General features: G+C 39.9%; 4 protein-coding genes and 1 long non-coding RNA gene across 9 annotated transcripts in view; 2 read left to right on the forward strand and 3 right to left on the reverse strand.

Annotated features, from left to right (window-relative positions):
* The window catches only part of kcnq1.2 (potassium voltage-gated channel, KQT-like subfamily, member 1.2), a 172,031-nt gene extending 169,417 nt beyond the window's left edge, over nucleotides 1-2,614 (reverse strand). For all 3 annotated transcript variants that reach the window (XM_077569492.1, XM_077569493.1, XM_077569491.1), the window contains exon 1: nucleotides 834-2,614. The gene's annotated coding sequence lies outside the window, so the exon portion shown is untranslated. The remainder of the gene's footprint in view (nucleotides 1-833) is intronic.
* mrps35 (mitochondrial ribosomal protein S35) lies at nucleotides 1,516-6,759 on the forward strand. Its single transcript, XM_077569500.1, has 8 exons — nucleotides 1,516-1,713; nucleotides 2,285-2,337; nucleotides 2,432-2,599; nucleotides 3,029-3,089; nucleotides 3,161-3,300; nucleotides 4,432-4,541; nucleotides 4,612-4,681; nucleotides 6,316-6,759. The coding sequence occupies exons 1-8, from the start codon at nucleotides 1,581-1,583 to the stop codon at nucleotides 6,577-6,579; spliced, it is 999 nt and encodes a 332-aa protein (XP_077425626.1). The 5' UTR covers nucleotides 1,516-1,580; the 3' UTR covers nucleotides 6,580-6,759.
* Nucleotides 6,517-9,807, reverse strand: mansc4 (MANSC domain containing 4). Of its 2 annotated transcripts, XM_077569496.1 has the most exons (4): nucleotides 9,424-9,807; nucleotides 9,223-9,351; nucleotides 7,238-8,019; nucleotides 6,517-7,135 (listed from the first exon to the last, which is right to left on the reverse strand). In XM_077569496.1, exons 1-3 carry the CDS (start codon nucleotides 9,641-9,643, stop codon nucleotides 7,253-7,255), a joined length of 1,116 nt encoding a protein of 371 aa, XP_077425622.1. In that variant the 5' UTR covers nucleotides 9,644-9,807; the 3' UTR covers nucleotides 6,517-7,135; nucleotides 7,238-7,252. The 2 variants fall into 2 exon arrangements, with proteins under 2 accessions (XP_077425622.1, XP_077425621.1); XM_077569495.1 differs by having other exon boundaries at nucleotides 6,517-8,019; nucleotides 9,424-9,806.
* LOC144054246 (uncharacterized) lies at nucleotides 9,291-11,893 on the forward strand. Its single transcript, XR_013294632.1, has 2 exons — nucleotides 9,291-9,475; nucleotides 11,484-11,893. It is a non-coding gene; the product is annotated as an uncharacterized LOC144054246 (long non-coding RNA).
* Nucleotides 10,994-24,985, reverse strand: part of tead4 (TEA domain transcription factor 4) — a 33,273-nt gene continuing 19,281 nt past the window's right edge. For both annotated transcript variants that reach the window (XM_077569499.1, XM_077569498.1), the window contains exons 8-11: nucleotides 24,717-24,890; nucleotides 18,522-18,662; nucleotides 16,331-16,483; nucleotides 10,994-11,816 (exon numbers count right to left, since the gene is read on the reverse strand). In XM_077569499.1, coding sequence (XP_077425625.1) covers nucleotides 11,703-11,816; nucleotides 16,331-16,483; nucleotides 18,522-18,662; nucleotides 24,717-24,890 — 582 coding nt within the window. In that variant the 3' untranslated portion in view covers nucleotides 10,994-11,702. The remainder of the gene's footprint in view (nucleotides 11,817-16,330; nucleotides 16,484-18,521; nucleotides 18,663-24,716; nucleotides 24,891-24,985) is intronic.

The raw sequence follows: 24,985 nt of genomic DNA on the forward strand, positions 1-24,985 counted from the left end.
GGGACATTCGATTCTAAATCGTACTAAATGAGAATCGCGATTCTTATGAGAATCGATTTTTTTGGCACACACCTAATAAATAGTGTTACGTTACATCGTCCCTGATGGAGGTCAAAACCTGTCAAGGTGGAAACTGGGGACGTAAAACAGATCTACAGCACTCCGCCAACATTTTAGCCATTTTCCAAAGGTACAGATTTCTGATTAATTTACTGCAATCTTCTTTTAAAGACAAAACAAAAATAACAACATTTCTATGTGAACAGGAGTGTATAGATGCAGACAAAAAAGAGTAGATGAGTGTTTTGTGTTTCTGAAAAGACATTGAACCTGATACGAGTATAAAGAGTGCGTGTGTGTGTTGATGTTAGCAATTTCAAAAGGTGTCATGGAAAAAAAGAAAGAAAAGAAAAAAAAGTCCCATCTGTCCTCAGCTAGACAGGCAGCTCGACAGGCACCCATGACAAGGACCACATGGGCTGCTGTCAACATGTAGATTGAGTTTCGAGCACAGTCAAGTGTGTCACATTGACAGCTCACTTTCCGTCTAAATTGTCATTATTATCAAGAAGGTTTTTATAATATAGGCTGAGTAGATGTATAGCGTACAAGTACGCGGTGGATATAAAAAGTTTACACACCCCTGTTCAAATGCCATGTTAGTTGATTCGTAGTTTTTACGTGAAGTTAGTTTGCATAGCAGTTTGAACACCCAAACTCAAAAGAGCTCAGTTAAACACAAATGTCGAACAGACGTTGGAAAAATACTTAAATCACCTCAAATCTACTCATAATGTATGCATGAATGTTGTACATTTGGTCAACTGGCTTACCTTCAAACGCGTGGACGTCGCCAGGAACAGATCAAATCATGAATATAAATATCCTCAGTCCTGGAACAATGTATGCTTGTAAAAGCAAATTCAGATGAAAAGTACATCGAAATGTGACTCCCCGAGTTATATGTAGAAAAAAAACTGTAAGGAAACATTCAATTTCGGCAAAACCTGAAAATAATCCCAAAGAACGCAAAAGTGTTAAATCGACATCCGTTTGCGGGACTTTGAAGTGCATCACTGACAGCTCGACCCTGGACGTTATGCTGAGTTCAAAGCTACTCGATATTTTTCATTTCCACACAAATGCTTCGCGCGTTTACTTTTTTTTTTTTAATGTAACATAAGAAATATCGACCGTACACGATTACATTTTGTCACTTGTATGCGAATCAAACGTGACTTGGCTACAGGTCAAACTTGGATACTTTACTGCATTGTCACTTTACGAGGGCAAGTGAACACCTCATGCTTGAGCCAGAAGGCAGCAGCTGGTCGCGAGCTCACGAAATAAATAAATAAATGAATACATAAACAAACAAACAATCCGCTTTTTACATTGTGTTCCATTTAACATTGGCTATTGTCGCACACCTCTCACGCATCCTTATTTATTGCCGTTTTCGCAAGTAGAATTACCACAAATAAACAAAACACACAAACTAATCAGTACTCGTAGTAACTTCACACATTCGACAAATGAGAGGTTTGTCGTTTGCCGGCATCCGTAGTCACTGAGAAAACATGGCTTCTCACACATGCAAGACGATGCTGCTGTCCTTAAGTCGATTAAACGTCGTCGGCGTTGGATTGCCGAATTTGTCAAGCAGGCTGACATATGCGACGGCATTGCCTATCAACTCTGGTGGAAATAATCGTGAGAATTGCATGCGTCTTTGCTGTAGTTCACTCTGAAATCGGAACAATAGCTTCGTGTTAAGCTAAAGTGTTGCACTGTAGCGAGGTCACTATAAACATGCGCTTAGTCCATTTTAGTCAGCCGACTTTCATTTTCGATTTGATGGTTAGTAAGTTAAATAGAGAGCACGTGCATTAACATCGTGTTCTTGAATATTTGCTAAATTCAGGGGTTATTGCAGACGTCTTCCTTTGGCGCACATAGATGACGTAATAAACAAGGCGCTGTATTTACGCTCAATAAAATGTGGACTTTAAAAAATGTAGTAAATTTCAGCACATCACAATACTTTAAATGTGTTTTTAATATATTTGTTGTTGTTTTTTAAATTAAAATTATATATTTTTGTTTTTGGCTGCAAAAAAACAAAACAAAAATTAAATTGGTTTGTAACGTCTTACTAATGCATTCCACGGGTCTTCGTCCTCCATTTTAAATTAATTGACCAAAGCCGTTTTTAATGTTATAGTGTGTATGTGGTCCTTTTTTTTTTATTAATTAAATTTTCCCTTATTATCTTTAATGTTAGCTCTTCCTGAGAGAGGCAATAGAGGAACTTTCCCCAAAAGGCCCAGAAAAGAAGTAAGTTCGATATCTGAATTGAAACTTTCTTTCATGAAACCATTGTGAGGAATACGAAGATGTTGTCCTGTTTGTGTGTTTGTTGTCCTCTCAGGAGGGACCACCAAGGACGGAAAAGATGGCAGAGGACCAGGACTGGACAGCTGTCTACTCGGCACCGGCCCCCTTCAGAGCCACCAGTGTGCCCCTACCTGTGAGGATGGGCTACCCTGTGAAAGGAGGGGTCCCTCCAGAGAAGAAGGGCAACCTGGAGCTGATCAAGGTTAGACACACAAACACCAGAGATGCTAGAGCAGAGGTGGGCATCGAGGGCCGCAGTCCTGCAGGTTTTGCATGTTGCCCTTCTCCAACACAGCTGATATATGATCAGCTCATCAGCAAGCTCTGCATAAGCCTGATAACGATCCTGTTGATTGGAATCAGCTTGTGTTGGAAGTGAGAAACCTACAAAACCTGCAGGACTCCGGCCCTCGAGGACCGAGATTGCCCACCTCTGTGCTAGAGTGTAAAAACCCAACTACACCATGCATTTAGAATGCACACAGTTGTGAACCCCTTAAACAACTTTTGTCAGTACTTCAATTATACAACATAAACAAACCACCTTAACATGAGGCTCAGAAACACTTTTTTCAATATTTATTATTAGTAGTAATTGGGCATGCCTGCTTTGCCTTGTTTTCTCTAACAGGTTCCTAACTTTCTCCACTTGACGCCAGCAGCTATCAGGAAACACTGCGAAGCTCTCAAACGTTAGTGTGAAGCTTTTTTTTAACTTACAAAAAATATGATTACTAATGATGAGTACAACTGTTATCGTCAGCTTTCTGCAGCGAGTGGCCTTCCGCTTTGGATACGGACGCCAAGTGCGAGCGGCACTTCCCCATTCAGGTGGAGAGCAGCGACTACATGTCCGCGGGCCTCTCCGTACGAAACCCTGCAGCTCGAGTCGTTCATCTCAGAGTGAGTTTGAATTGGGGTATATTTTGTTATATATTGCACTTGTGCAATTTCATTTTAAAATAAAAATATTATTGAATTATTTTCCACTATTTACATGAATTACCAGTCTATTCCTTATTTTTGTAGGATTTTACATTTTCATTATTGTTTTATGTCTTACTGATTATAATTTTACATATTCTTAGTTATTTGGTTTGGACATTAGTTACTTTTGCTATTTTCATTGTCTTATTTGTTATTATATATTATTGGGATTTTATATACTGTCTATTAATTTTATTTGTTTTTTTTTGTTATACATCTATTTATTGTTTGATTAAAAGGAGTAATATAATAAAACAAATAATATGTAATATTGCATAAGATGTATATCTGACATAGTAAAATATAAAAACATACTAATGAGCAGGATTTTTCAAAACAAGTTTTTGGATTTTATTAGTAATAAGAGTTTTTTGACATTTACAGAACTTTATTTTGTAATTTATTTATGATAATTATAATAAATCATAATTTGTACTTAATTTCTTAGTTATTGGTATTAGGATTTTACATATTTAATTTTAACACCGTAGTTAAATTAAATTAAAATCTCAATCCCTTTGTTCTACCAAAAGCCTTGCTGTGTTAATAATAATGTAGCATTTAACATTTAGAAAGACAATTTATGTTTTGATATAAATGGGAAAAAAATCTGTTTAGTTGTCTTTTGAATCCCTGGCTGCTGCAGCCACACTTTTACCGTTTGATTCTATCAGCAAGGTAGGAATTACTGGCAACATGAATCCGCGAGGATTAGTCAGGAAGGATATCTAACAGTAATATGATGAACAAAAGAAAGTCTCATAAACAGATCATTTGTCTTCAAGCGTTCATGTAACAGGCGTCATACTGCACGTTAAGACATTATTATCAAGTCTGATCGGCATTGGGGTCACACTTGGGTCACCGCGCAATACATGGGAGTATAAGAATTTAATGCTGTGACCGTCGTCATGCACGTTTGGATACACCAGGGGGAGCTCTGACTGCGTCATCAAGAAAATACAGCTTGCTGCCTTAAATTCAATGGTCAGGCCATAAAATGACAAATGTTCTAAAATAATGTTTGTTTTTGCTGCTGGTTTGCAGGTGAAGCTCTCCAGTTTGAACCTGGACGACCACGCCAGAAAGAAAATGCTCAAACTGGTCGGGGAGCGATACTGCAAACACACGGACGTCCTCACCATCACCACTGACAGGTGAGCCCTCACACACTCGTTCTGGTGACGCCATTCAGTAGGAAAACTCACTGGTCTTTGCGCCCCTCAGCTGTCCACTGAGGCAACAGAATTACGACTACGCCATGTACCTGCTGACCGTTCTTTACCACGAGTCCTGGGTGAGTGCAAATGACAGTCAAAGCTTTGAGAAAGAAGACGCGCTCATCCTGTGCATCTTGTTTTTCCCCATCATGCACTTGGCGGGAAGTAGAAAACAAGCCTGCTTGACCTTTAGCGCAAACAATGAGCGGCACAGTCCTTGTGCAAGCGTCGGGATGTTTTTGTAACGCTAGCCCACAAAGAGCGGACTTGTTAGCCGCCACAACGCAGGTGACTGTTGAGCTCCACTTTAGAAAAATCACTCTGAAATCCAGCATCCAGACTTTCCTCTAAGAGGCACCACTTAATTGGAACAAAAAGCTCACAAAAAAGATGAAATAAACAGTTGAGTTAAAATACATTGCACCTAAAAGTTTATCAGGTTTGTACCTAAATAACAGTTTAAAAATAAATAGTTGCAAATGTATTAAAATAGTCAAATGCAGCTTTTTTATTTATTTTTTATTCTTAATCCGTCAGTGATGAACGCGAGTTGAATTGAGTGGATATAACATTATTTATCTTCTGTATATATGCATTTTAAACACCAACAAAATTGTGCTAAATTGTTAGCAACAGCGATTAGCATTAGCACGCTAGCGACTACATTTTAGGTAAACAAACACTAACCATCATTTAGTTCACACTTACATCATTATATCTACCGACTGGATAAACCTACTAATTATCTTTTGTGCGTGAACATTATTAACTCATTCACTGCCATTAACAGCTATAGACGTGAAACATTAATTTGTTAGTTTCACATTTTTTTCCACATATGTTAACAAGAGTACGAAAACCTAGAAAAAAATGTATTGTACATTTAGAACAGACATAAAATGTGATTAGTCATGAGTTAACTATTGAAGTCATGCGATAAATTACAATTAAAAAATATTATTGTTAATTTTTTAATTTAATTTTTTGTTTAATTACTGAATTATTTAAACTCAAGATTAATCACAAATTTTATATTTAAGACATTTTTTTCCTAGGTTTTCACACTCTTGTTAACAAAAGTGGGGGGGAAATGTGAAACTAATAACAAATTATTTTTTGACATCTATAGCCATCAATGGCAGTGAATGAGTTAAACACCAACAAAATTACCCCATGCTAAACTGTTAGCAACAGCGATTAACATTAGCACGCTAGCGATGACATTTTAGGTAAACAAACACTAACCACCATTTAGTTCACACATGCATTAGTTAAATTGACAGGATGTAACTACAAATTATCTTCTGCGCATGAGCATTATTAAACGGCAACAAAATTAGCCGAAGCTAAACGTTTAGCAATCGAGATGAGCATTAGTGCACTAGCGATTACCGTTTAAGGTAAACAAACACTAACCACCATTTAGTTCACACATAAATCGTTGCATCTATATTATACATGTAGTAGTGTCTTAAAAGTCACTTACGGGCGAGACTAGTCCATGAGTAAACAAGTAGAGCTCCGTGTTAGCTACAATGAGCTCAATAACTTCCTGTCCACTGCGTGCGTCTGCCAAAAATGTCCATGTAGAAACATGGACGGCCACGCAAACATTTTTAGTCGACCTATTTTTTAAAGTCGACTGATCCGACTTACTCAACTTTTTTCCCCCCAGCCCTAATCGCCTCCTAATAACATTTGCTTTCTTCAGAAAACGGAGGCGTGGGAAGCCGAGGAGACGGTAGCAGACATGGAGGAGTATTTGTGGGAGGGCAGCTCGTCCCAGAAAAACGTCTTGGACACGCTGTTGCCGCTGCGTCAGGCGGCCGACGGCGAGGAAGAACGCCAGCGTCTGCTGGGAAGAAGCGAAATGCAAGAGTACAAGGACTCGGTCAGCAGGCTGAAGAATCAAGGCGACAGCGAGAGCGCCGTGCTGCAGTACAAAGAGGCCGTCAAGAAAGTGCTCAAGATTTGACACCTTTGCAACAAGACGGGAAACGTATTTCTAATACAGAACTTTGTTAGCAGCATCTGATGTGTTTATGTGCTTTGTTGTCTTTTACCAAAGTCTTATTTGAAAAAAATCTTGTTAAAAAACCTCAATTCAGCGTGAACTTAAAATAGAAGAAAATAATAATAAAATTGAAATGTAAAAAAACAATAGCATTTTGTCATTTCTACTCAGTTTTTTTAATTTATTTTTCCCTTAAGAGCTCAGTATTGTTAATTCGGTAATTTTACCGATTTGACATGTCAATTTTATTATTTTTTTATTTTGTATGTGGGTGACTATGTGCAAGTGCGTGTGTACTCATTAGTTCACCTAAAACCTATTAAAAATCCCATACCGTTCACCTAAACCGAATACTTCAGAATCCAGCTAGAGTCGTGAGGTTGTCAGGAGACCCGAGGAAGGATCAAAGAAAGGAAAGTGAAATCCAGCACCGACCAGACATTACCTACTACCCACCGGGTTACCAACCACAGTCTTTCACCAACCCCAGAAACATCTCAAGAGACCAAAGGAGAGACTGAGGAAAGGAAGGAAGGACAGATGAAGCAGAGTGAGATCCAGAGACATCAGCCTCCACCTACACTGTTTTTTTTTTTTCAAATTCAAGATCAGCACCCACGTCAAAAACTTTCAGTCAGTTGTCGTCACCGTCTCTGACCAGATGGTACTTGATCAGACGCATGGTCCCTCTTCTTCTCCCGGACGTACGGTAGCATTCCATCCTCCTCCTCTTGGCCCGCCAGCTTGCAAGCAGCCAGACGAAGCAGCCCAGTAAGACCGCCACACAGGTGACCAGCACCACCGGCAGGCCTTGGTACTCGGGTCCCGAATCCGCCAAACTGCCCCCGCTTCCCGGAGTTGAACCTCGCTCTTCAGCTGACGTCTGGGTCTTCGGTTTGTTTGTGTCTCGCTCTTTAAATGACGATTGGGTTCTTGGTTGGTCGGTTTCTGGGTCTTGAAATGATGTCTGGGCGTCTTTGTCTTGAACCCATGTTTGGGTACTCCGATTCGTTTCTTGCTCTTTAACGGACATTTGGGAACTTGAACCGTTGGCATCTCGCGATATCGGATCATTGGAGGAGGTCAAAGGGTGAGTGGTGGTGATTGTGGAGATGAAAGTAGGAGGTGTCGGGGGATGGTGAGGAACCAAGTTGGTGGACGCAGGCGGTATGCTTGTCTGGAATGTGGTGATGGATGACGAAAGAGGTTTCGGGGTGACTGTTGATGTTTTCTTGGTGGTCTTCGGGGTGATGGCAGTGGTTGTTTTCACGGTGGCAAACAGTGGCGGCGGATGGAAGAATTGTCGCTTGTCCAAGGGAAGGAGCTCGGAGGCGTTAACACGACCAACGCGGATGTTGGACGTAAGGTGTTTGCCAAACACCAACAGGTCGGGATCCACACCTGAATAAGCCATTTGCCACTTTTAGGTCTTTTCACTACACTTTTTTTCCCCCACTTCTACATGTTTGATAGACTGATAATGGACGACTTGGTTTACTATACTCAAAATTATTAAATTTTAGAAAAATGCATCTCCAAATTTGAAGCAGGTCCAGATTTTGTATTTCACTATACAGTAAAAACAAATGAAATGACCAATGAAAAGCATGCACATCTTAACTCATTCACTGCCATTGACGGCTATAGACGTCAAAAATTTATTTGAACTATTTCTATTAGTTTAACATTTTTTTCCCACTTTTGTTAACAAGAGTATGAAAACCTAGAAAAAAAATATTGCACATTTAGAACAGATATAAAATGTGTGATTAATTGTGAGTTAACTAGTGAAGTCATGCGATTGATTACGGTTAAAAATTTTAATCGCCTCTTGCCCCTAATTTTTAATAATCTTTTCTTTAAAAAAATAAAATAAAAATTGCATCAGGCGATTACATTTTTAATCGTAATTAATCGCATTACTTCAATAGACTCACAATTAATCACAAATGTAATATCAGTTTTAAATGTACAATAAAAAAAATCTATGTTTTCATACTCTTGTTAACAAAAGTGGAAAATATGTTAAACTAATAGAAATAGTTCAAATGAATTTTTGACGCCTATAGCCGTCAATGGCAGTGAATGACTTAAAATAATAATCACTGTCCAATAGAAAGCACTTAGGTAGCTCCAAATTTTGCCTGATTTTGTAGTCGAATAAAGGGCATGCTTCTTGAAATGTTGTATATCATAGCTGTTGAATAAAAAATATTGTTAACCAATGAAAATTAAGTACTGTATCTTTCATTTTTGTATTTCATCAGTGTCAAACAAAATGCAAACGTCTTCAAAACATGATGCATCTTTCACTTTACATATTTTCCAATTAAAAATATGTCTCCAAAAATGTGGCATTGCTCCCGAATAAAAAACATTAAAAATAAATAAATAAATAGGCTACAGTATATCCAGAGTGTGTATTGTCACTGCCCCAATTAAACGGATATGTCAACATTTTACATAACACTGAAAAAAAGCACGCATAGGCTACTTCATTTGTTAAAGTTTTGGATTAAAGAAAGATTTCGAGTTACATGTTTTTCGGAGACATTTTGTCAGTCTGAATTTAGCTATGTTTTGTTTTGTTTTGAATACGCTTACCCTTGGTGACGTTGTAGAGGACAGCATCGTTGTTGTAACCGATGATGCAGCTCTCCAAAGTTGGACAGTGCACGTGGCAACAGTTGTCCTGCGTGGCGTCATAATGAAAGACCGCCACATTACAGGACGCTGAAGAAAAGACACAATTTTGATCACCAAGCATGAACAATGCACCTGAATGCAGCACGGCGGCAAACCCACCATTGGCCGCCAGGCAGCAACCGCGACTGCATCTCAGCGCGCTCTCTTCCCGGTAAGTCCTCAGCAGCCGCGCCCCTCGCCTCTCGGACTCCTCCGTGTCCACCACGATTCCCGGGAAGTTGCGAATCCAGCAGTTTTTGTAGTAAGAAGTGGGCGAGCAGCGCGATGCGGCCCGGCAAGCCACAAGCAAAAGCGTCAGCAAGCCGCGAGCGGCGTTCATTGTGCTCTCGCGTTATAGGAAATCAGAGAATCGTAAGCGGGGGGGATGCTTTATACGCGACACAAAATCGGTCACACACTTAGACGCGAAGTCACGCACACACGTGCCTCATGTAGACCCTTTCCAAATTGGAATAGATCATATGGGGGTAAATATGGTACAAAAGTAACTTGAACCTGTCAAAATTTTTTTTTAGTTTTAGTAAAAAAAAAGAAAAAAAAAAGAAAAAAGTCTAGATTTGTATCTGTAGAAGTCGTGATTTGTATCTGTAAAAAAAAAATAAAAAATGTGCCTGTTTATTTGACTCCATGACCAGAATTGGGCCCGACTTCATTGACTTGGCTTGAATCGATGTCATTTATACAGCATCGTACAGTTGAGTGATATTCGAATCTTCAACGGCAAGCAAAAATGTGGAAAATGGCTTGTGCGCTTTGCCGATGCAATGTTACAAATAAAATGGCTGCCACTCTCTAACAAGTTTCGATTGGGTATCAACTGTGCTCATAAGTATCTATGGACATTCATATATTAAATTAAATAAAAGTCCACATGCACAATTGTTTGGAAGACTTACACAAGGTTATTTTACATAAACTAGCAAAATAAAGGCTTCCTTAAAAGTACACATTAAGGAAGGTTAGTTTTGACTTTATTACACAATACTTAGTTGACCTTTTATTATTTATCTTGCTTTTGACAACTACTCCAAATATATATATAAAAACAAAAACTAATAAAAACAAACAAACTTATTCTGAAAGCTAATTAAAACTGCACATTTAAATGACAAAAGTCAACAAAATGAAAACTAACAAATGAAAAATCTGAAACTATTATATAACCCTGCCTACAACATACACGCTGTATATTTGACTGTCAAATGTCATTTTGTTACATTTCTCTTTTTGTTGTTTTTTTTCTCCTTGTGGAACCTGACACTGACTGTGAGCTTTTGTTGTTGCCTGAAACAAAAAGGACAATGAAATGAAAATAATTATTTATTTGTGTCTTCATGACTGACATTTCTCTCGTCGTCTTGTTTTATAAGTTAATTGTGGGCTCATCTTGGATTCAAATCAAGTTCAAGTGTGCCTTAATGACTAAGTTTTTAAAAAATAAATTCAAAACTTTTTTTTTTTAAGTTTATTTATTTATTTTTTAATTTATTTTATTTAAAAATATATATATTTTTTTATAAAATGGCTTTCGCTCTTTGACGATGCAACATTAACATGGAACAACATTAACATTTTTGGGGGTTTCCTGAAAGGTTCTGGTTTTAGAGATATGTGGATCCCGCCCAATGCCAACACAGTTACAGTCCACATAAAAAGCACCCACCAATGGTATTTTTTGTTGTTGTAAAAACACTTATATTTTCATCTGACACTTCAGGGCAAATAATATGACAGTCAACAACCTATCCACATGAAGATCCAACTGTGCTGTGCTTCAAGGTAGCAGTGTTATCACTATCACTATTATTATCATTATGTGCCTTTTTGCTTTAAGACAACACAGGAGACATTAAAACAGCAAACACGCAAACCCAAAATGAATACAATTGATCACGTCTTTAGCCTCCCTTCGTATCTTCGTACGTATGGCAGGTTCACACTCATTATTAAAATAGCACACACGTGATTGGCACTGGGACATAAAACAAAATAAAAGAGGTAGTGCAATTTTTTGCCTACATTTTCAGTTAGGTGTGTGCCATTCATCTTTCAGTCAGTAGGGGGCACCCTAGGTCAGCCAAACTCCTGCACATGCATGACACAAAGCAAAACAAGCTCTAGTAGAATCATAATAAAAAATAAAAGACGTTTTCATGCAGGACATTTTGGAGGCCAGGCTTTGGTATGAAGACCCCAGTGCATCATGGTCCTTTCCCATCACTGTCAACACACCCAGCCTGGTTCCTGGTCTTCACCATCCTCAGTAGTGTCGTCCCTGGGAAACGTTTGGCACTCCTCGATCTGGGTCGCCTTCAAGCCTGAAGCTGGCCGAGGAGCGCGCACGCGTCTTTGTGCGGAGGAGCGGTGCCGTTGTCCCGTCAGTCCTTGACCAGCCGGTAGATGTGATGCTGGGCGCCGTGCTCGCTGGTGGACACCTCAAAGACGTAGGCCACGCACAGCAGCGTCTCCAGGGTGTCCCTGTTGGACACCACCTGTGCGGGAGAGTAACAAGAAGGAGCCTAACATTTAAACATTCTTTGATTCAATTGAATAAATATGCTCAAATCAATCCATATGAGTGACACGACTTTCTAACAAGCAGCATATTAGCAGATAGTCAACAACAGTTAAAAAAAAAAAAAAAGAAGCGTCAAGGTGTTAGTAAACATAAAATAAAGAACATTTTGAGTGTGTTTAACCTAACTATGTCTTACGAAAGTCCACTAGCTTAATGCTAAGACATAATGAGCAAATACCACAGACAGGCTAATAAATAGCATAGGGGTTGCAACAATATAACCCTATAAACCAACATATACTTGAACTTAAAAAAGTGGAGCAACGTATGTACTGTAGATGGATAATATGACAATACTCACAAGCATATATTCTTTATCCTCGGCAAATAATTACTACTTAGTACTGCCATTTTGAGGAGATGAGACAGTATATCCATAAGTCTGTTTTATACTGCCCCCAAGTGGCCAGAAGGAGCTGCACAAAGTCCGTTGAAGTGACTTGACGCGAACGACAAAAAGGGGCAACACTTTTTCACTTTTTACATTCTATTTAATTTCATGTCTTTTGTTGTGGGTTATCATAAAGTACAATATTATAGAGTATATTTAAAAAATATATTTTTGTGTTTTTTATTTTTGTCAACCTTCAACATTTCTTAAAAATAATATGTTGTGTGTGACTTCACTAGTCTGAACATTCTGATATTACATTTTTGGAATATGAGTTATGGAGCTAAAGCCAGCAGTTTTTAATCCCTCTCAGGGGGCGGCCATTTTGTCACTTGCTGTTGACAGAAGATGACGTCACAGTTGCACAGGGCTCAGACAACAACCAATCAGAGCTCACCTGTTTTCTGAAGCTGAGCTGTGATTGGTTGTTACCTGAGCCCTGAGCAACTGTGACGTCATCTTCAGTCGACAGCAAGTGACAAAATGGGCGCCCCCCTGAGAGAGATAACTCATTTTCCACTAACACAATATTAACAAGAATGCCATATTTAGCCTAGTGGAGCTGCATAGAACACATTATTGTCATTTTTTTGGGGGGGAGGGGTGACTTCCCTTAAAAAAAAAAAAAGTAGTACAATAAATGAAATGGGGTCTGTTTCACGTTCATTTGAGAGGGCACACAATTTTATAAGGCTGATAAAACAACATGAGTGTCATGTTTATTTCTAGTCATGTTTAGTTCCTGTCACGTTTAGCTTCTGTTTTCCTTGTGTGTTCCCCTTGTCTTGTCATTTCCTGTTTTAGTTTGAAAGTTGACTCCTGATTGTTTCCACCTGTGTCCCCATTACCCTCATGTGTCATCCAATCAGTGCCCTCAGCCAGGTGTGTCTTGTTATGTCATTAGTGTTGGTGTATTTAGTCAGGTGTCTCCCCCCTGTCTCTGTCGGTTCATTGTTGCTGTAAGTCTTTCTCCACGTCACGCTGTCCTTTTTTTGCCTTGTCAGGAACCATGTCATGCTGTTAGATTTTCTGCCAGTAAGGTGGGGCTTTAGGACCCAGATGCGGGAAGGCAGAGCAAGGAGGCCGAGGTGTAGTCCAAGAAAAAAGTTTGAATTTCTAATCAAAAAAAGCTACCTTCAAAGTACAAAATAAATTGAACAAACAAAACATGAATCTAAACAACTTAGGCAAATCTAACAGCATGACATGGTTCCTGACAAGGCAAAAAAAGGACAGCGTGACCTGGAGAAAGACTTACAACAACAGCAACAATGAACCGACACAGACAGGGGGGAGACACCTGACTAAATACACCAACACTAATGACATAACAAGACACACCTGGCTGAGGGCACTGATTGGATGACACATGAGGGTAATGGGGACACAGGTGGAAACAATCAGGAGTCAACTTTCAAACTAAAACAGGAAATGACAAGACAAAGGGAACACACAAGGAAAACAGAAGCTAAACGTGACAGGAACTAAACATGACTAGAAATAAACATGACAATGAGTATCAATAAGTCACAATGGGGGCAACATTTCAAAAGAAGGAAAAATATGTGGTAGAAAAGTGAGGGCTGGCTGGCTCCATTTGAGGGTCAAAATGTCCCAAAACAAAATATACACCATTACAACAACAACAAAAAGACGAGGGATGGAGAACTTGGGGTTCAAGTCACAATTTCACGGCGTAGAAGAAGCTAAAGAGGGTCTATATTAAAAATGTGCCCAACAATTTTAACAGGTGTATCCCATGCATAGCCGCACACTGCAATGCGTTTTGTGTGTACTGTACCTCGGAGGCTTAAGTGATGCAAACTATGGTGGCCCTAAAGGACCAAAAAGGCCCCGTAACATGGACCGTATACTCCTGACGCTGCAGCAACAAAACAAGCCCACACTTTGTTAGTCCACTAAGCACAATTGTCTGAGGCTGAATACACAGCTTGTTGAATGCTGATGCACTGCGCGCAGACTGGATGTGTGTGCGCGTCTTCCACAGTCAATAGGAAGTCAATCAGTCCATTGAGAGGCCCGATGACATGCTGTCATGTAGTCGGCCGCGTGGGCTCAATATGGCCTTTGTCCCTCTGCCGGGAGGAATGCGGACTCCAGTGTCTTTGAAAGCTGCAGTCCACCATCTTGAGTCCCCCCCGCTAGACCTCCAAGAACTTAAGTCCAAGACCGTGTAATCAGAGTCTGTCCCCTCAGCATCAACCAATAACCAGCCGTTAGCCGTGACTTCTTGCCACGCAACCGTCAGCAAAAGTGAGTACTTGATCACTTCACAGCACTAACAAATCAAATTGCACGGCGCATAATTGTTGCATTGCAGATTATGTCCCGTTAAACGCGATTTATGGTGCCAGCGTAAATTGTGGGAAAAGAGCGGATAAAGTCCGCTAAAAGCAGCCATGGATTGACCTTAGTGGCTTTATTTGGTTGTCTCCGGTCTGTAAACAACGGGAGCTTAGCTCAGTCATACAATTATGAATTTGACTAACATTTTCTGATGAGGTAACAGTGGTTAGTGGCTACCACATCTACGTCACAGTTGTAGTGTTGAGGGTGCAAATCCGGCTTCTGGGCCATCCTTTATGGAGCTTTAGTGCCACTAGATGTGGCAAAATTAATGCGTTCATTTTGAGTTAATTTAAAGTTCCTTTAACGCCACAAATTTTTTTAACGCACGATTAACTCATTCACTCGCAGCCATTTTCACTGAAGCAATCCCTTTTGCTCCCGGGTGTTTTACTGGATTTTGACTGATTTTGCAAGTCCCACAGAATTGTGTTCTATTGCTATAAAAACATGGAAGCTATCAAAAGAAATATTCGAGTCTCTTCTTTCATCAGGAGGAAAAGCACATTTGTATCGGTTTCCATTTTGCAGCAGTTAGCATTAGAATATAGCTAAGTTTCATTATTCAAAAACTGTTGAAAACACCGGCAAAAAGAGCTTGTTGCAACATGGCCCTGGCTGATCCTGCTGGTCGTTTTACCTAATAACTACCATTGCTTTAAGCAACCTCATCAGGTCAGAAGCTACATCAAAGCCTTCTGTATGCTCTAGCACAGTGGTGTCCATACTTGGTCCTCGAGGGCCGGAGTCCTGCAGGGTTTGGAGGTTTCTCTTCTCCAACACACCTAAAGCTCATCAGCAAGCTCTGCATAAGCCTGATAATTTTCATTGGAACAGGTGTGTTGGAGCAGGGAAACATTCAAAACATGCAGGACTCCGGCGCTCGAGGGCTGAGTTTGGACACAACTCTTCTCGCATAAAAACTATATATATACAGTATATATATTAAAAAAAACACACGTTTAAATACGTTTTTGGGAGTGAAGGATTAAGTAATAAAAACATATTTATACGTTTTTGGGTTTGACTGAGTTAATGACTGCCCCTTACTTGGAAAGCCTGTACTGGGGGGAATTCATCGCAACGTAGCAGACACATCCACGTCAAAATCTATCAGTAAGAAATTTAATAATGATGCATATATTTGTGGAGACTGCAGTCAAGTTGTATTTTACAATTTAAAAAAATGTGCCGAATTTCACAAGTAACTTCATATAAAATATTAGATAGCTTTTAATATGAAAAGAAAAATGCACTGAGCTGTCACCAATGTGACAAATGCAATTATGCCATCTAGTGGCAGAAAAATGACCTCAACACAAATCAATATCACATTCATTTTTTACAGTACAGTACATCTTTTTAATTTTAATTCAATTTTATGAATTATTGTGAAATTATTGTATCAATGACTAAAAGATGCAGCCATATTTCTTTTAGTTTAACATTTCCCCATAACATTAAAAAGAGTATGAAAACTTAGACAAAAATATTTGATTGTACATTTTATTATACATTTAGAACAGATATGAAATTTGCAATTAATTGTTAGTCATGCGATTAATCATGATTAAAAAAAATAATAATCGCCTGACACCCCCCTAAGTGCAACACAATACATATTGAAGAATTATTATAATCAAACAAAATCCAAAATGAAAAGTGTGTACCTGCAGGACAGTGAAGTTCTCCAGGACGCTGTTCATCATGTACTTTTCCGGCAGGTGTTTGAGCTTGTGGATGAAGTTGATCATGTATTCGCACAGCGGCGAACGGTGGATGCGGAACATGTAGCGGCCGTTCTCGAAGCGGGCGTACTCGGTCTGAGCGAGAGAAACAAACAAACATGTCACGTAAATCACATGTGAGAATAGATTCAGCAATTTGAAAGGAGATATATTTTGCAGTAAAAGAGAAAAGATATTGATATGTCCGAGCGTCTGTCTATGTGATGAAGTGTAATAAATGTAATGCAATATAATGTATGTAATGCAGCATGTAGCATGCCGGACGTGACAATAACCATAATTCTCGTGACAGGACTAATCAAATCATGATGCCATTTAGTGTCATCAAGAGGCGGACTAAGACTTCAACCCGAAGGCTGTGCATGCGTGTGTGTTTACAGTATATTGTATATTGTACAATCCATCAGGAGCAGGTGGGGGAGGGCCTCCATTGTGTCCATTTAACGGGAAATGTAAGCGCACGTCATCAAGGGGGATTTTTTTTCTCCTTTCCTCACATCAACATCCTGACCACAGATCAGTGCTTGTTGACTGGAATCCGCCGCAAATTCTTACATCACTCGCACTCTTGGAATGATTCAAGATTTCTCAGAATATGAAAGTAGTAGCAACCGTTTTCCTCCAGAACTTCCTGCCAGAATGAAACTGGAAAACGCCGGGGACAAGTGCCTATTGTCCCCAGTGGAAAGAAACACCCTTTAAGCGCATTGCACAAGCCACTGCACTTTGGCTGCAAACAACAGGATTGATTTAACACTTGGCCATGCAGAATTTGTTGGCTCTCACTTCGGGATATAAGAAGCTCAGTCGTGGAATTACACTGGACGCTTGAAATTAAACACAAACTGCTCCAGGAGATTGTTTGACCTTCTTTTGTTCTCATTTCAAAATACATTTTCCTCAAAATAAATATGGACATATAACTGATTAGTTATAAGGTTCAAATTTTTACTATGAGACAAGACATTATTTTAGCATAGTTAAATGGCATGTATGTGTGAAAAAGGTTTCTGTGACCACGCTCATAACTCAAAACTCCTATCTAAAATCATCACCAAAAAAAAAATGTTTTTAGATTAGGAAAATAGCACTTTCTGAGATCGTACTTGAGAAGAACAAATAGTAATAATATATTTAAATATAATTAAAAATGTGTGTCATTAATTAATTGGGGTGTCTCTGGTGAGTCCGACTTGACCACAGGGGGCAGTATATTGCAGACATGCACACACAAATGAAGAAGAGATTGACAACTAATGGAAGTGACGCTACAGGCATCAGCAATATGGTATTAGTCATTGTCCTTCATTATAGCGTCACTTCCACTAGTTGTGAAACTCTTCTTCATTTGTGTGTGCGCGTGTGTATTATACTGCGCCCGGTGATCAAGTCGCACACACCAGAAGCAAACCAATTAATTAATAATGACACAAACTGTTAAAGTTTTTATTTAAATATATATATATATATATATATACTCACAGTATATGTGTGCATGTGTAAGTATTGAATATTTTCTGTCTTCGTGAGAAAATTCACTCCATGCTATTTGTTAGCCCATCTGTGACATTTTACTACCATACTCTATTGCATTTTGTATGCTAGCATTAAGCTAAGTGGACTTTCCTAAGGCATATAGCTACGCCATTGACTTATATACGATATATGATAATATGAACATACATGTATGACTTGCAATTTTCTGCTTTCTGTTTAGTATGACAGTAAAGTTTCTTCAACTGGGAGTGGCAGTAAAATGGCTTGAAGGCTCTTTTTTTGAAGAATTGTTCACGATCTGTCAAACTGCTGTTTGTCGTGAAGCGAGTTGAGCTAAAAGCCACCATGCAGTGCTTGGATCTCAACTTTGTGCTTACACAGTGGTTTGTACTTTGTTTACTGAAAAACTATTAAGTCAGGTCATGTCTCAGGGAACCACTGATCATATCACTGTTTAAGTATGTACAGTTTGCACGTTTTATGATGTGAAGCCCCAAATTCTGTGTGAATGTTTCTACATGGTCAATAAAACCGGCATTTTATTAGGCCTTGTTTTTAACAATAGTTTTCAAGTATAGACACTCCTCACCAGCCTGCACTTTTGACTTTGACTAACCTCCACTTTCTCCACCACCTGTTTGCCAAAGGAGCAGACTTTGGTGGACGAGGTGATGATCATGTTGTCAGAGCTCTCGTACTGGCTCGAAACACCGTAGAAGAAGCTGCTGTCATCCTGCAGGTTCACACTCAGGTCCGCCTGCAGGGAAGAAACAAAAGATTCGACTCAATTTGACGCCTTCATTCAGGGTTTGCTGAGGAAAAAAACTGATCTTAAGTTATCAAACACATTGAATGACCTACTGGCTCACATGTTCCTCTGGATATATGAAAAGAAAAGAAAAAACATCTTGTAGAAAGTCAGGACTTCCTGGTGACTTCCACCGAGCGGTGCGAGTCAGTTTGACAAAGAATCTTACAGCTCAGTCAAGCTTGAGAGTGATTCTCTGCAAAGCCACGAGGCATCCAAAGTGCCGATCCCAGTTGACCTTGGATAAGGCTGCCAAAGCAGCCTCAAGATTCCAAAGATGCTGCGTGTGTCTCCTTGTGAGTTCCGCCTCTTCCTAGCTCGGATTAACTGGGAACCACACTTTGGACCTGTCGATGGTGCAATTTTGACTATAAAAGCACTTGAGAAACGTTTCTACAGATCTCCACTGATGGGTATTTTACACTTCAGTAAATGTGAGTGATATATATATACAGTATATATATATATATATATATATACACCATAAATATGCCAACAAGTATGATCTCCAAAACATTATATATTCATCAAATATAATTTCAAACTGATTTTAGAACATTTTGTTATCAATGATTCTTGGACTCCAATTACTACTTTCCTATTAGCCCGAGATTTAGCACTCCCCCAGCACAAAAATACATGGAATAAATGAGTTTTTCAGCAAATATCTGACGATAGATACTGCACTTTGACATGAACTAAGGGCTGAGGAGAATGTCATTGATCTACCACCCTAGCCGTTCCCATTTCAGATCTCACATCGGTGCTTAACCCTGGAGAACCCACGGGGTCAAATTTGGCCCCTATAAATTCTGCTACTCAAATAACAAAGACCTTTTTTTTTTTTTTTTACAAATTTAACTTCAAAAGTCCAGAGTGCCACTTCTGACCCCTGCATGGGGCCATCTAGTGGATGAATATTGCACTTACATGAGCCAGAGTGGTGGTGACAAGATGGCTGGCAACAAACATGCTGTTTTATTGAGCTGGAAATCAATCCAAACAAAACCATCTTCTCAGCAAACCATCAGATGGTAAAATTGTGTGTTTTTTTTGTTAATCTATTTCATATCATGTTGCAGAATGCCTAGGAGTATGTTATATACAGTATATATATTTTGATAAATTAGCAACTCTGAGCTAGTTTAAAAAAAAGGGTTAAAATTGAAAAAACATGTATTTTGGTGTTCAGTGAATTTATAGCAGTCATTTAATGTATAATTCATAATTTTCCAAAGAAGAAAAGGGTTCTTGGGTTCTCCAGGGTTAAAATAATCTCCCGCTTTCATGGAAGAAAATGGTCCGAGTTACATGAACCAAAACAGATTGAATGCCAAATTTGTAAACTATAAATGTTAAAAATGAGCTTCCTTAAGGTCAATTTCAGCCCTAAGTGCATGCAGATGCACCAAATAGTTCATGTCGGAGTTGACGAGTGTAATCCAATTTTGGTGCGTTGACCGAGTTGCGTTGTCACTTTGACAGCTGGCCTGCTCCACCGCACCCCGTTGCCTCCTAATAGGCCATTGAGACACTGCTCAGCCTCCTCATCTCTTCATCGCCCCCGTTCGTCTTCATCTGGGCCTGGTGTAATTCCTTTATTTGTCTTCATCCCCGAGGCCCGGCCACCCTCGCCGAAGCGCCACCTTCCGCCTTACGGCCTGCGAGGGAATTCATCCAATTACAATCAGCGGCATACAATTGGCTGATTCGATCACGCCGGGCCGGCTGTGCAACAATTTAGCAGAGGCAGCTCAAATCATATTCCCTTGGCACTTCAAAAGCGTGCGACAATCTGTTAGGACAGGGCTACGGGCGCTAAGGGGGGGGGGGGGGGGGGTGTCTCAGGCCAGCCAGCGACAGCGGCCTTTGCTGGGAATTGGATTTAGAATGCCATAGTTTTGGTAGTGGGTCATCTGCCTGTCACCGTCGCCATGCCAACCTCTACCTCAGCACACACTCTGGCCTCTCCAACTCCCCGGGCATCTCCTGACTGCTCTTAATGAGGGTGAAGAAAAGGTCTTTTGATTGAGGGCAGGGATACATTTTGTTGTTTTAATCCAGATTTTTTTTTTTCATTTATACCAAGCAGATCCACTCACTTTCATTGCTATATCGACATTAGGAGTACAGCTTGAGGTTGATTAATCATCGATGGTGAGTTTTGGCAACAACAACAGACATGTCGCTGAATTCACCAGGTGGTGGGTTCGCGCAGCAAACTAGCAGTTGTGCCTCAAGCGTGTGACAATTTTTTATTAAAATTGAGAGCGGTAGCGTGGCCACTTGCAAAGTATGCAAGTCTCTCCTCAAATTTAACAAAAATGCTACGCACGCTCATTTAAAAAGGCATCCGCTAACGCTAGCTGACGAGCAAGCCCGCATGTCAGCCATTAGATAATTCACCAAACATCCGTCCATCCATTTTCGTGACCGCTTACCTAAATAGTAACAATGTCATCAATTAGCCGAAAGTTGAATGGGCTAACATCACTTTAGAGTGCTCCGCCCCCTTTCCATTTCAGTATGTAAAGTAGTGTTAATTGTGTCAACGAAAACTAAATAAAAATAATTTCATCAACATTCATTTTTCAGCGGACTAAAACTAGACTAGACTAAAACCCTAATTTATGAACAATAACTGGCACTAAATCAACATGCATTTTTGCGAAAATGTACTTCACATAAAAACTGGACTCAAATCTATGGATGGACATTTTAGTTCATTAACAAAAACAAAACGAAAATGATATAATTTTGTAAAATCTTGTCTCTGCTAATCTGTCACTGCGACACAGTCATGTGACACACCGACTTTCACATTTGCAGCTAGCGAGTGCAACATGCACAAACACATGGGACAGACAAAAAAATTACAGTTATAACATGAATCCAACAATAATGTTAATCCGACCGCTAACTAATGCTGGCTAATTTACTAGCTCATAGCATGGAGCCATAGTAGCCACTTGTTGATATATTGTTTGTAATTGTGTGTGAAGTTGTTTTTCATCAAAACGATGAGAGAAAACTTTATGTGAAATAATTTTAGATCCGAAATGTTCAACATAATCAACAATAAATACAGTATATATACAGGGGTAAAATTATTGTCCTGACTAAAACTCGACTAAAACCTTGACAGTTTTAGACGAACATTAAGACGAATTTAAAAAAAAATGTTTTCTTGGACGAAAATCAATAATAAAATGCTAGATTTATAGTCGACTAAAAACGGACTAAATAAAAACGGGATGAGGTTGACTAACTATGATAAAAACTATATCAAGCGAGATTGAAACTGGACTAAAACTGAGACTAAATTTAAAAATGGTGGATAAAATGAACACAAATGTAAAGGTTCCAAAACAATGACCAACATGTACAGTATGTTCAGCTTTCAGCACACGGTACAGTTCCCTTGTGTAGGGTGGAGCGAGACATGCAGCTCTCCACTGATTGGTCGAGAGAATTGTCACTTGTACGTAAAAAAAAAAGGCTTCTTGTTTGTTAAATTCATGACGTACTTTCTCCTTGCTGTAATGTCTACTATTCCAAGAGTGATAAGGGACACCCAATGCAAATCCAACCAAAGTGGAATTTGGTGAAAACGCGGCTTAGGGGACCGACACTGCAGTGACTTAATATTTCATTGACTGACGGATCTCTTTTTCTGGTTCACACTACAAGTCTCCATTTCTAGCTCCTCACTTTTATTACAGTCTCGCTCCCCTTTTTCCCCCCTATGATATATAGATGACAGGTCTCATCTTGCCCTCATTCAAATGCCACCCGGGAATCTGACCAGCTGCCCTTCCCCAAAGGCCCGCCTAAGACCACTTCCAAAACGGTGCCACTCACAAATGTCCTTTATCCCGCCGCGATAAATAATGCGGAAGTCCAACATGTGAGAAGGGTAACCCCATACATACAAAAGCCATCTGGCAGGCATGGAAAAGGCGAGGCGGTGCTTTCAACTTGACATTCACGGACCCTTGCGATGCAAAGGGTCCTCTGTATATTTTACAATTAGCCTTGATGGCCTCGCTCGGTGCATCCATCGACTCTTTTCTACCACGCATGGGTGGCCGGTGAGCTGGAGTCTATCCCAGCTGACTTTGGACAGGTCGCCAGTCAATCATTTACACTCATATTCACACCTCTGAACGAGTTGGAGACTATAACTAACGGCATGGCTCAGTGGTAAATTGGTTGTCTACCAACCCAGAGGTTGTGGGTTCAATCCCTCCTTATGATCATGTCGATGTGTCCTTGAGCAAGATTCTGCCAAAACAAAGTGCTTTCACCTGTTTGCCGAATGCAGAAGGAAGATAAATTTGCATATACTGTGTATACATTAGGGCTGGGAATCTTTGACCTTCTCACAATTCGATTCCGATTTTTTGGTCTGCGATTCGATTCAGAATTGATTATCGATTCAGAACAATTTTAGATTAAAAATTATTTGATTGACAATGATTTCTGCATCACTTTATAGATATGCAAACAATTGTCATGATCTACTCCAGTCTGACTCGCTAATGCTAATTAGCGCGCTACTCGTGGCACTTTTATTACTCAAAAGAACGACTATTTATACAAAACGCTTCAGGAATGTATACAGAGAAGCATCTTAACATCCTACACTGCCCAAAAAAAAACTTTTATTGGAATAACTTGATCATGACTTTTTGTGGCTATAACTAAACAGTGTATCAGAACGAGAGGTGGCCAAATTGTGTACAACATGAACAGTGCTCCCAATAAAGGCACACACAAACGAGGGCAAGACAGTATAAAATAATTGAAATAAAATCGATTTTTGGGACATTTAAAATCGATGAATCATACTAAATGAGAATCGCGATTGTTATGAGAATCGATTTTTTGGGCCCACCCCTAGTATACGTTATAACCAGTGTAACTTTAACCTTTACTGTAAATCCTCTACTCAAAACATTACGTTGCATTTGATTCTCTAAGGTTGCAGAGGAACAGCCAGGAAAAGCAACGAACTGTTTATAAAGTGGACATGGACTTATGGGGGTTGTCGGGCACTTAATGTTCTGGCTGCTGATCCCTCAGCTCTTTATCGATATCAAAAATAGGTTTATAAGAAACAAACACAAGGTGGGCTGACAAATTGGCTCCCCGAGCCCCATCTCGTGCCCTCCCCCTGCTTGCCATGCCGTGTACATGATAATCTGTTAATTCCTTGTCACTACAGTGGCTTCAAGCTTGTCTAGGACAGTTTGGGGAGACGTGGTCACCTGATAAGAATAGTTCTACACCCCCCCCACCCCCCACCATACTCTATATTGGCACCTGAGCGACATCATTTATGCAATCTTCAATGTGGTCTTTAAGTATTTCATTAGACTTCAACCACATTGTGTTTTAGGACAGTTGTGTGGATGACGTTGGCAGCAGACTGTCCAATTCTGAAATGTCTCATCTGTCACCATCTCAAGTCGACTTCGGTCATCACGCTTTGCTCTCTGGCGGCACTATCATTGTACGTGCGTTTTAGGGTGGAGCTGCTCTAAAAATAAGTACATTAGGAGGAGGGGGCTGCAAAAGTGTTGGACTTGGTGTAATCGCACAGGGACAGGTGACCGGGCTCACATTTCCTCTGGTGAAGTTCAGAGCTGCCAGTCTCCCTGAGGCTGCCATCACACACACTCTTACACACACACACACCATCATCAGAGGGAAAACACAAACACTTTCTTTTTAAGTGTGTGTGGGGTTGCGTCATCACAGTGAGAACTGTGCTACCGATCTGAATTGTCCTTAATGTCCTTTGGCTCCAATATGTAAAGTTCACACTGCAGGGCCATTAACAGCCAACAGATGCCAGAAAACAGGAGTACGCATTATACTTCACCCTCATGACTTTGAGAGGTCCCATCTGCTCTGACGATGCCACCAATTTAAGGATTTCGCATAAACAATTTGAGCTCATTTACACATGATCATAAGTTGAAAGATGTTTTTTTTTACCCAGAATTTGACAAGGAAGAAAGCATTGTGTGGCCCCTTGTCAAAAAGCTCCTTCAGGCCTCCTTTCTTCTCGGGGAACTTGTCGTAGATCTGTCTGATGTCGACCGACTCCAGGTAGGGGTCGCTGTAGCTGGGGTTGGACTGACCGATGTGCACGAAGAGGTGTTTGTTGAACTGCGGAGACAAAAAAAAAATCGGAGTTGGTCAAGTTAAATTGTCATGGTTAGTATTCCTCCACTGATGTTCTAAACACTAAAAACGGTTGGGTC

The sequence above is a fragment of the Vanacampus margaritifer genome, chromosome 6 (assembly GCF_051991255.1).
Source record: "Vanacampus margaritifer isolate UIUO_Vmar chromosome 6, RoL_Vmar_1.0, whole genome shotgun sequence".
Lineage (NCBI taxonomy): Eukaryota > Metazoa > Chordata > Actinopteri > Syngnathiformes > Syngnathidae > Vanacampus > Vanacampus margaritifer.